The 12091-nt window shown below is 42.6% G+C and overlaps 1 protein-coding gene across 2 annotated transcripts in view; it reads right to left on the bottom strand.

Annotated features, from left to right (window-relative positions):
• The window catches only part of FLT3 (fms related receptor tyrosine kinase 3), a 99212-nt gene that overhangs the window by 36499 nt on the left and 50622 nt on the right, over positions 1–12091 (bottom strand). For both annotated transcript variants that reach the window (XM_032150576.2, XM_032150577.2), the window contains 4 exons: positions 11813–11940; positions 11352–11491; positions 11101–11254; positions 9993–10161 (listed from right to left, as the gene is read on the bottom strand). In XM_032150576.2, coding sequence (XP_032006467.1) covers positions 9993–10161; positions 11101–11254; positions 11352–11491; positions 11813–11940 — 591 coding nt within the window. The remainder of the gene's footprint in view (positions 1–9992; positions 10162–11100; positions 11255–11351; positions 11492–11812; positions 11941–12091) is intronic.

Genomic DNA, 12091 nt, shown 5'->3' with positions numbered 1-12091 from the left:
GAATGCAGTGGGGCTCAGTGCAAGTCCCTCAGTTCAGCCATTCTCTGCCTCACCTCGGTAGCCAGGACACAGGCCCCACCATCCCACAATTTTTGTTTCACCGTGTTAGCCAGGATGGTCTCGATCTCCTGACCTCGTGATCCGCCCGCCTCAGACTCCCAAAGCGCTGGGATTACAGGTGTGAGCCACCGCGCCCGGCCTAGCCTACTTAAAGTTTAAAAAACAAAAAGATCCTGCCTGGCAGGTTAGGAAGGTGAGTCAGAGTGGACGCAGCTTTAGATGAGGAGTGTGAAGGATGCAAAAGACCTAAAAGGTAGGTAGCTCCTATCTTCAAAGATACCTAAATAGGGTGGGTAGACAGGACCCATACAAGTGGAATCGTTAAAGCATTAAACTGAAGTCCAGCAGATGATCAAAGAAGGCAGAGGTCTGTGTCGGTGGGAAAAGGTCGGGGGCTTCATAGAGGAGGTAGAACTCGAGCTGGAGCCTCACGGATGAGTTGGTTTTAATGAGAGGACAAAAGAAAAGGCATCCAAGGAGGAGACAAAGCGCCAGATGGGAAGTCATAGGGCCACAGTGACGAGGAACGGTGAGCCTCTCACGGGAGCAGAATATCATGAACCATATTTTATTTACTTATTTTGTTTATTTATTGATACGGAGTCTCACTCTGTCACCCAGGTTGGAGTGCAGTGGCACGATCTCGGCTTATTGCAACCTCTGCCTCCTGAGTTCAAGCGAGTCTCCTGCCTCAGCCTCCTGAGTAGCTGGGATTACAGGTGCCCACCACCACGCCCGGCTAATTTTTTGTGTTTTTAGTAGAGACAGGGTTTCACCATGTTGGCCAGGATGATCTTGATCTCTTGACCTAGTGATCCACCCACCTCAGCCTCCCAAAGTGCTGGGATGAATTACACATTTTAAAAATACAAATTACTTATTTTCTACAACAGTGCTTACTGCCCTGAGCACTGCAATAAAACTTTTTTTTTTTTTTTGAGATGGAGTCTCACTCTGTCACCCAGGCTGGAGTTCAGTGGCGTGATCTTGGCTCACTGCAACCTCTACCTCCTGGGTTCAAGTGATTCTCCTGCCTCAGCCTCCCAAGTAGCTGGGATTACAGGCACACGCCACCATGGCCGGCTAATTTTTATATTTTTCAAAGAGACAGGGTTCTCCATGTTGGCCAGGCTTGTCTTGAATTCCTGACCTCATGTGATCCTCTCTCCTTGGCCTCCAAAAGTGCTGGGATTACAGGCGTGAGCCACTGCGCCTAGCCTTTATTTTATTTTATTTTATGTAATTTTTCTGTAGAGATGGGTCTCACTATGTTGCCCAGGCTGGTCTCAAACTCCCGACCTCAAGCCATCCTCCCACCTCCGCCTCCCAAAGTGCTGGGATAACAGGTATGAGTCACGATGCCTTGGCCTATGAAGAGTGTTTTATATTCACCTGCTGATGGCAGCAAAAGTTTACTGGAAGTTTAAAGGCAGTTGTAGCAATCCAAGAACTCATTGATTCGTTCCTTCATTCAACTGTCAATGTTAGAACCTGTTTGTGACGGAAATTGAGGACACAACAGCAAATTCAAAAAATTGGGTTTCTGTTCTCACAGAATTTACAATTTGGTGGTGAAGGTAGAGGGGTAATAAGCAGTCAGAGTGTGGGAAGTTTTTGTGATAGGAGAAGTAAAAGTTCAGATTTGAGGTTTCGGAGCATGACAAGAGGAGTGTTGTTTAATGGAGGAGAATGGGAAAGGAGAGAAAAGAGCAAACCCAAGAGGCACCAGAAAAAAGAAATGGCAGGGGCTGGATTGGATACAGAAGATAACAGGGGAGAAAAGAATCCCAGTTGGTCCCCAAGACTCAAAACACGCCTCTAATCCCAACACTTCGGGAGGCTGAGATGGGTGGACTGCTTGAGGCCAGAAGTTTGAGACCAGCCTTGGCAACCTAGTGAGATCCCATCTCTACAAAAAAAATCCACAAAAACGCCACTGCATAATTGCAGCTTATGAGCCCACGTTTGTGTGACACCAATATTCTGTGCCCTGAACTCGTAAATCAAGGTAATTCTGACTGTGTATTGTGAACAAGAGAATTCATCTCTCTGACCTATCGAAAGTTTCAGGCAGTTAAAAGTTAACCTTTGGGCAGGTGCAGGGGTTCACATCTGTAATCCCAGCACTCTGAGAGGAGGGTGAAATACCTGAGCCCAGGAGTTCGAGATCAGCCTGGGCAACATGGCAAGACCTTGTCTCTACAGATTTTTTTTTTTTTAATTAGCTGGGTGCGATGGCACACACCTGTGGTCCCAGCTACTTGGGAGGCCGAGGTAGGGGAATCGCTGGAGCCACTGTACTCCAGCCTGGGCAACAGAGCAAGACCCAGACTCAAAAAAAAAAAAAAAAAATGCTGAGCATTGAATAAGGTGTTTAACCTTGTTTTGCTTTGTTAACAAGAAGGCTGAAGAAGTCAAAAAGGGGAATTTCTTATTCCGACCAATTTCTGGACAACAAGGAGGAAACCACTGGTGAAGTGGAAACAATAGAAAGATCGGGGGAAAGCCAGATTACAACCCTAGGGAGGAGAAGAGGAAACAGAGCTCCATGCCAGTGCCCAACCTCAGGAAGGCAGTGTGGAAGAGGCTGGCGTGGAAGTGGCCCAAGAGAAGAAAGGAGTGAGCTTCTAAGAGGGAAAGTGTAATTCTCTCTGGACAATGGCCAAAGACCCTGAAAAAGGAGAAGAGAGGAGGTAATAAAGCCAGTGCGGCTCACCAGGGACCATGTCAGAGACACCAGTCAATTCAGTGGAAAAAGAAATGACCAGTACAATTACTCATCATGAGGCAGACCAAAGCGAAATGTTTCGTAAACATTTTTCTTCCTCAGTCTTCTGTGCTGTCCTAACAGAGTGTGGTTTGCCACGGTTTAGAAGAGATAGCACTTGAAATATTTTTCACTCTTCTGAACAAACTCCAAGTAGGAAATTGGTCACATAAATAGCAGGAACACAAAATTGAATATCCAAATGGCTTTAAACTGCCTTTCCTCATGCTTATGACAGTTAACCCTGGAAACAATGACAACCGAGTCCTGACCCAATGGGAATTCCAAGGGGACTAACAAATTAGGCTGATTGGGAGATGCAAAGCTTCCTCTTTCGCCTAGGGGTTTTCTACAAATGGCCAGCTGGCAGGAGACCGAGGTCAGGACATTTGAGTTTACAGTAAAACAATACCTCGGTGTCTAAGAAGATGTGTTCTCATTACAACTAAGAAAAGGGGTTTCTTGGCTGGGAACGATGGCTCACGCCTGCAATCCCAGCACTTTGGGAGGCCGAAGGAGGAGGATCACTTGAGGTCAGGAGTTTGAGACCAGCCTGGCCAACATGGTGAAACTCCGTCTCTACTAAAGATACAAAAAATTAGCCAGGCACGGTAGCATGCACCTGTAATCCCAGCTACTTGGGAGGCTGAGGCAGGAGAATTGCTTGAGGTGGAGGTGGCAGTGAGCCGAGATCGCACCATTGCACTCCAGCATGGGTGACAGGGCAAGCCTCCATCCAAAATAATAATAATAATAATAATAATAATGATAAATAAAAATAAAAAATAAAAATGTCAAAGAAAGAGAAAGGAAAAAAAGTAAAGTTGATGCCCATCAACAGGAGTTAGTTAAAATAAAAATTTCTAAAAAGTGGAATACTATGTAGCCATTAAAACAATAACGTAGATATAACAACATACTTATTAGTATAGAAAGATACTCATGATATATTTTAAGTAAAAAATCAGATTAAAAATGGTACATTATTTCATGTTTATATAAAGACCCATATTGTATGTTTCTATCATGGTGGCTACATAGAAAAAGTCTGCAATGTTATCTCTGGAGGTGGAATTATGGTGTTTTTTTTTAAGGCAATTTCAGAAAAAAAGAATGAATAAAAGGTATTGGCTTTGCCTTCTGTGATTGGGCAAGTAATTTAGCCTCAATTTCCACATTTCATAAAATGGGATTATGAGGGTTAAATGAGGTAATACACCTATAGGATTTCGCACATGGTAAGAGCTCAAAGAAGGATCTTTTATTCTCACAGAATGGCTTCACAGCTGAGTGGGGTCTTGGGTGGACCTGCAGCCAGGAATGCTGTCTCAAACTGCAGAAGTGAATGGGAACAGGATTTAGGTAGGAGCTGCTGGTATTTCACTCGACTCAAACTTTTCCCTCATTTTCCCTCCTTTCTGTCCATGCTCAAGGCTCAACTCCTTCAGAAAATAGGAAAAAAAAAAAAAAAAAAAAAAAAACTCCTCTCCCAGGTTGCATAATCTTCTGTAACTGTGTGTCACTCACTGTATGTGACAGCCTGCTTTTCAGTTTGTGGTTCTTCTGAGCAGGACCCTGGCTCACCACCCAGAACCCAAACGACCACCACACGGCTGTTTACCCCATAAGCACTCGGTTAGTGCCTACTGTGGGCAAAACTTAGATTCACAGAGTTGGAAAGTTAAATATTCCAGGAAAACGGAAAACATCAGGCTTAGGCAAGGCTAAGGAGAAGGTTTCAGAAGAGGTTACTAAGTAATTACAACAGTCCCATTCCTTTTTTTTCTCCCCATAAAAGTGGAAAAAACTAAGGTAGATTTGGAATTTATAATTAAGTCTGTAGAGATAGGAAATTATACAAACTAATGGGTGAAATATCCTGGAAATCTTTATCAGGACCAGGACACCAGGACAGCTAGAAAGTTATAATTTAATAAAATGTAAACATATAAAGGCAAGCCCTAGTAAACTTTGGCATAATATTTGAGGAAGTAAATTGGAGAAATGAAGCCGTGAAAGTGGGGAAGCCGAGAGATTTCTGGTGCACATACCATGACCACACCAAAGTTTTTTCAGGGGTAGTGTTATTACAGGGGCCTTTCAGTAACAGATTTTTTAAAAATTGTATCACTTTGCCTATAAAATCTTGATACATGACTAAAATACTGTACTTCACAAACCAAATTCGGTTCAATTAAATTGTTGAATCTAGGTGGTAGGTAAACAATGCTCATGCACTATTATTTCAACTTATTAGTAAATTTGAAACTTTCTATAATAAAAAGTCAAAAGGAAAGACAGGTGCAGTGGCACATGCCAAGTTGCAGCTACTCAGGAGGCTGAGGAGGCAGGATCACTTGAGCCCAGGAGTTAGAATCCAACCTGGGCAACATAGTGAGACCCTGACTCTAAAAAGCATAAAGAAGCCAGGTGCGGTGGCTCATGGCTGTAATCCCAGCACTTTGGGAGGCCGAGGCGGGCGGATCACGATGTCAGGAGTTCGAGACCAGCCTGGCCAAGATGCTGAAACCCCGTCTCTACTAAAAATACAAAAATTAGCCGGGTGTGGTGGTGCATGCCTGTAATCCCAGCTACTCGAGAGGCTGAGGCAGGAGAATCACTTAATCACTTCCACCAGGAGGAGAATCAGTTAATCACCTCCGCCAGGAGGAGGAGGCTGCAGTAAGCCAAGATTGCGCCACTGCACTCTAGCCTGGGTGACAGAGCGAGACTCCGCCTCAAAAAAAAAAAAAGCAAAAAGAAGGGCCAGGTGCGGTGGTTCATGCCTGTAATCCCAGCACTTTGGGAGGCCGAGGTGGGCGTATCATTTAAGGTCAGGAGTTCGAGATCAGCCAGGCCAACAAGGCGAAACCCCGTCTCTACTAAAAATACAAAAAAAATAGCTGGGCAGGGTGGTGCATGCCTGTAATCTCAGCTACTAGGAAGGCTGAAGCAGAAGAATCACTTGAACCCGGGAGACGGAGGTTGCAGTGAGCCAAGATCATGCCACTACACTCCAGCCTGGGTGACAAAGTGAGACTCTGCCTCAAAAAAAAAAAAAAAAGAAAAAAAGAAAGAAAAGTGGAAATGACCCCTGACTATAATCTAGTCCTCCATCCCCATCTCAACATAGAGCCTCATGTGGAGAGAAAAAGACATTTAGAGCACTAAGAAGTGTGTTCACATTTTGTGTTGTTCGTTTCTTGTTCAGTACTTTGAGCATGTTTTCTCATGAAGAAGGAGGGCCCATCTTTCCTTTGCTGTGTGTCGTCAGTGGCCCATAATACCTGGTACATTATCAGGACCAACAATGCACATTATTAGCACAAACATTGTAGCTCTTCAAGAACTTTCAAATACAATAAACACTGAGAATTGGGTGTTGTGCTAAGAACCATGTGCATGGTCCTTGTAGTGAAGAGGATGCTGTTGACTCATCTTTGGCCCAAACTGCACTGTGAGTTGCATTCCAGATATGATGATGAATTCATTCGTTTATTAAACACACTTACTGAACAAGGCATTGTACAAAGAGAGAGAAATATGGCAGCATGCCTATTCTTAGAGTTTATAAACTCCCTGGTGAGATGTGACATATATACTTATCTGTTGCCAGATAAGTAGGAATGAGTGAGGTACAAAACGCTATAGGAGTCAGGAGCTCGCCTAATTCATTCATTTGGCTACCTCTATAGGATAACAACCTGGGGTCATGGGTATGGATTGTGGTCATGGAATGAAATTACATGAAGCAGCCCACTACACTGGCCCATGACCCATATGTCAGTGACATGGTCCCCAATCGGCAATTCTGTAAAATCTCAAAAGGTTATACCAGATATCACCAGCACAGTAGCAATGTGTGTACATTCTGGGGGGAGAGGGAAAGTAGCATTACCTTATTCACTCTTGCAGCCCTTCACAGCATCACACCCATCAACAGGATATTAAAGTAATATTTGTTGAACTAAATTGAATTGACCCCTTATCTCTTTGAATCAGGTTCAGAAGAGATTCCCATAATGCTAAGAGCTTATCTAACGTGGGGATTGGATACAAAGGAGAGAGGGGACAGTGATATGCTGATTTCCTTCTGAACACAGGCCAAGTGGTAATCAAGTCAACTAGGGCAAAGAGGGGCTGACTCCCCAACCTTCTACATTTACAAGCTTGATGGGCCAGGCGCGGTGGCTCACGCCTGTAATCCCAGCACTTTGGGAGGCCAAGGCGGTTGGATCACTTGAGGTCAGGAGTTCGAGACCAGCCTGGCCAACATTAAGAAACCCCGTCTCTATTAAAAATACAAAAAATTAGCTGGGCATGGTGGCGTGCACCTATAATCCCAGCTACTTAGGAGGCTGAGGCAGGAGAATTGCTTGAACCCAGGAGCTTGCAGTAAGCCAAGATCGTACCACTGCACTTCAGTCTGGGCAACAGAATGAGACTCTGTCTCAAAAAAAAAAAAAAAAAAAGCTTGATGTTTCTGAATAATAGCTTATGACAACCGTAGGGTGATGCCTCTAAGGCAATGGTTCTCAAAAAAAAAAAAAATGCCAGGGGTTATTTTTCTCAATTTGACAGTGTCTGGAGATATTTTTGGTTGTCACACTGGGAAAAGGGAATGTGCTCCTGGCATCCAGTGGGAGGAGGCCAGGGATGCTGAAAAGTATCCTACAATGCACGGGACAGTCCTTCACAACAAAGAATTATCCAGCTCAACATGCCAGCAGTGCCACTGTTGACAAACCCTGAGTTTGGGGGAGTGTGTTTCAGTCAGCTCCCAGACCAGTCTGCATTCTTAATTACCTTAAAAATGAATGCTCTGAACATTGGGGGGTTTCAGTAAGAGATGGTAGACAACTCCATGCAAACCCTGCATTGAGATTCTAAAAGTCCCAACAAGGGACTTTTAGTACAAATCCCTTTTAGGTATAAAGAGTAACGGGCGCGGTGGCTCACGCTTGTAATCCCAGCACTTTGGGAGGCCGAGGCGGGTGGATCACGAGGTCAGGCGATCGAGACCACGGTGAAACCCCGTCTCTACTAAAAATACAAAAAAAAAAAAAAAAAAATTAGCCGGGTGTGGTGGCGGGCACCTGTAGTCCCAGCTACTCGGAGAGGCTGAGGCAGGAGAATGGCATGAACCCGGGAGGCGGAGCTTACAGTGAGCCGAGATTGCGCCACTGCACTCCAGCCTGGGCGACGGAGCAAGACTCCGTCTCAAAAAAAAAAAAAAAACACAATAATCATGAAACAAACACTTAGCAGAATCAAGGTGAAAAGAACTCCTACTCTTCATCTAGAACAGGGCTATCCAATGAAATAGAATGTGAGTCAGAACTGCAAGCCTTGTACATCATTTACAAATTTTGTTGGCTGTATAAAGTAAAAGGAAGCAGGTAAAATTAAGTTGAATAACAGATTTCATTGAATGCAATATATCCAAAATACTATCATTTTAATATATAATTAATATAAAAATTGTTTTAATTTTATTATTATTTTTTTCTTTTTGAGGCAAGGTCTTGCTCTGTCATCCAGGCTGAAGTGCGATGGCATGATCACAGCTACTGCAGCCTCGACCACCTGGGCTCAATCAATCCTCCAACCTCAGCCTCCCAAGTAGCTGGGACTAAAGGTGTACACCACCACACTCAACTCATTTTTGTATTTTTTTGTAGAGATGGGATTTTGCCATGCTATCCAGGCTGGTCTCAAACTCCTAGGAGCAAGCGATCCACCTGCCTTGGCTTCACAAAGTGCTGGGATTATAGGTGTGCCCCACCGAGCCCAGCCAATATAAAAATTATTAATAATATATTTTACATTCTTTTTTTCATACTAAGTCTTCAAAATCTAGTGTGTATTTTACAATTAGAGTACATCTCAATTTGGACCAGACACATTTCAAGCTCTCAATAGCCACATGTGGCTGGTGGCTACTGTACTGGACAGCACAGATCTAGACCTGTGATAGGAATCACCAAAGGTTCTCATTAAAAAAGCAGAGTCTGAGCGTTTTGCCCCAGTTTTGAGTCAGCATGTCTGGAATGGGAGCCAGGAATCCACATTTTAAACAGTTGTTCAGATGATTCTTATATAGTTGTTCAACAGACCACATGCTGAGAAAGGATGATTTATTCTAGTCCATTGACTTGTTTGAAAGATAACATGTGGGTCTCAGTGTCTCATAGTCTAGTCCAAAACCATGTTCCATAGCATTAAAGAGACAAGAGATGTCATAACTATAGAAGATATAGGGGAAAGTTGTTTTTTGTTTTCCAGAGAAGGAATGGAGAATTCCTCCCACAAGAGAATCTTTCGGCTGGGTGCGGTGGCTCACGCCTGTAATCCCAGCACTTTGGGAGGCCCAGGTAGCGTGAATCTCCTGAGCTCAAGAGTCCGAGACCAGCCTGTGCAACATGGCAAAACCCTGTCTCTACCAAAAATACAAAAAATTAGTCAGGCATGGTGGTGTGCACCTGTGGTCCCAGCTACTTGGGAGGCTGAGGTGGGAGGATCACTTGAGCCTGGGAGGTGGAGGTTGCAGTGAGCCAGTATTGCACCACTGCGCTATAGCCTAGGTGACAGAGTGAGACCTCATCTCAAAAAAAAAAAAAAAGAAAAAGAAAAGAAAAATTGTTTTTCTTAAAAAAAAGAATCTTGCATAGTTTCTCATACAAATCCCGAGGAAAACAACATTTTCTTTCAGCACTTACTATTGGGCTATTTCTGCATGTATTTTTTGAAAATTTAAATCAATACACCTATGAGTAATGTTTTTCTGTTTTTAAGGAGTTTTACTTCCTCAATCATCTGCAAATATTTTAGGGGACACTCAGTGTACTATACACCGCACTCTCAAACAGGAAGTTAAAACTACCTTGTGACTCAGAAAATGCCAGAGAACCAGACTCAAAGTAGACCAGACTAATACGGTTCTTTCTGTTTTCATGCAGCAGGTTATATTATCTAAAGGAATGGTAAGACTGCTACTGTATCCTCACATCTGCTTATTGTTTTCTTATCTCCAATTCCAACTCAATAATAGTTAAACTCATAATAAGTGAATTTGCTTCCATAAGTATAAAACTGTCCTACTCAAGGGCAACAAGCAAGGAGAATTAAGCTAAAAATGATGTCTTAGAGTCCTTTGTGGTCTCACCTGTATCCGTCATCGAGACCCTTTTGCTCACAAGGAAATGATTTTCGAGAGAAGGTCCACGTACATCTGATTTGTGGGTAGGCTTTAAACCTGACAGAAAAACAAAACTCTTCATATTGGTCAATTTCATAATCTTCACTTGAATTGGTAGCATTTATAAATCCCTTTTCTGTAAGAAAAAATAGGCATTTATGAGTTAGTTAATAATATTCATATGGAAACGTATTGAGAAGATAAAATAAACTTGTATTCATCAGTTTAACATGGAAAACTCAGGTGTTGGCATGCTGCAGGTCAGGTTGGATAATCCAAGTGAAAACCCAGGAGTCCTATCCCTAGTTCTAAGCCTGAGCTCATCATCTTTCGAAGTTAAGAAATGTTTAAAAAAAGAAAGAAGGAAAGAAAAAGAATGGGATGTAGACAATTGACTGTCTGGCCCCTGCTGTCAGCCAGCACCACTCTTTCATCGAGGAAAGAGAGTAAAATAAACTCAAGGCACAAATAAAAGAGCAATCTGGCTAGCAATATTCACGAGGTTGCCTTATGGAACACTTCCTTATTAATCTGCTAAGAGCGTCACTATATTTCTTAGCATTTTCATTATGGCTGAACGCTGTACCCTAATCTGAGATTATTGAATTGTGGTTATTTTCAGATCCTACATACCCCACCAAAATTTCAGTGCATCTAAGGGCTTGTACTGTCTCTCAGTGCTCACTGCCCTAACAGTGCGGTTAGTTGGTTCTTAGAACTAGTATTTATTGTCTATTTTGTGTCAGGCTCTGTGTCAGGTTCTGGAACTACAAGGATAGAATGAGTTGTCCTTGTCCTTAAGAAACTTACAGTCTACTGGAGGATAAAAGTACACAAACAGATGGTCATATTACAATGTGTTATGTGCAAAGACAGTGGCATTCAAGCGGGCCTGGTTTAACGGGAAAAGGAAGAGGGTGGGCAGATTATCTTTGCAAAGCTATTCTAACTCAGTTTCTTTCTTAGTGTTTGATAGTAGCATTACACTGAAATCAGAATTTGTACCACATACCTCACATTCCACACTAAAGCAACTAAAAATAGGAATAAAGATTGTGTGAGCAGCCTGCATTACCTACGATGGTAACCAAAGCTGATTGACTGGGATGCTTTGAAGAGGAACAAGTGTAGTATCCGGTGTCGTTTCTTGCCACTGATGATACAAAAGCAAACAGAATCCGTATCATAGTTCTGTTTGTTGAATAGGTACTCATCTCAAAGTAGTTGCCCTAGGTTTTAATAAAACAGAGTTTGCATTTAATGTTTTCAATCCGGACTATTAGTTAATTGTTCCTGCATTTTCAGAAGACAAACTTGTCCTATTACCTCCTCGAGTGCTTTGTTTTCTAATTCCCAGGTGAGCCCAAATCCATGGTTCACATGAACAGCTTTGCACCTTATCCATAAGGGTTCTCCTACTTTAAGAAATAATTGTGGCAATGTGGTCTGAGGAGTTTGATTTAGATCTAGGAGATGAAAACATCCCAAGTGAGAAAAAAAAAAGTGATTTTTGCCACATCACAAAAGACATCCTGAACATTCTGAACAAAGACTTTAGCATCATCTCAAATATTACTAACCACATTAATAAAAGAAGCTTTTAGAGACTGACTCCTCTTTTATGAAGAAATCAGCATTTACAGAATCCATCATATTCCATTTACTGTGGCCTGAAGGAATGACAGGATTTCTGAAGTTGAATGATCACCTACGCAGTTACTGTTAGTCCCTGATAGTTGCTAAGAACTGGCCACTGAAAATGAAAGTGCGTGATATTATAGTGTTACCTATTGTGAACAGCCTGGTGCATTCCCTGCCCAGTTCATTTCTGGCACAACACCTTATGTCTGTCCCAAATAACTCACGAAGCACTTTTTCCTCCTTTTTAACAACAGCTGGACTTTCTTCTTTACAGCTGCAATTAGAAAAGAAGTACCGTTTGGCTAAACAAGTTTTAAAATTACAAATGAATGCTCAAGAGGAGAACAAAGTTCTAGAGCCAGTTTTAAGGGTCAAATGGTAAAATCAAAAGGTCAAAAGGTAAACAAGCCCATATCTATGGTTTC

Source organism: Hylobates moloch, unplaced genomic scaffold, assembly GCF_009828535.3.
Source record: "Hylobates moloch isolate HMO894 unplaced genomic scaffold, HMol_V3 SCAFFOLD_4, whole genome shotgun sequence".
Lineage (NCBI taxonomy): Eukaryota > Metazoa > Chordata > Mammalia > Primates > Hylobatidae > Hylobates > Hylobates moloch.
The sequence above is the reverse complement of the archived record's forward strand: the minus strand, read 5'-3'. Positions and strand labels throughout refer to the sequence as shown.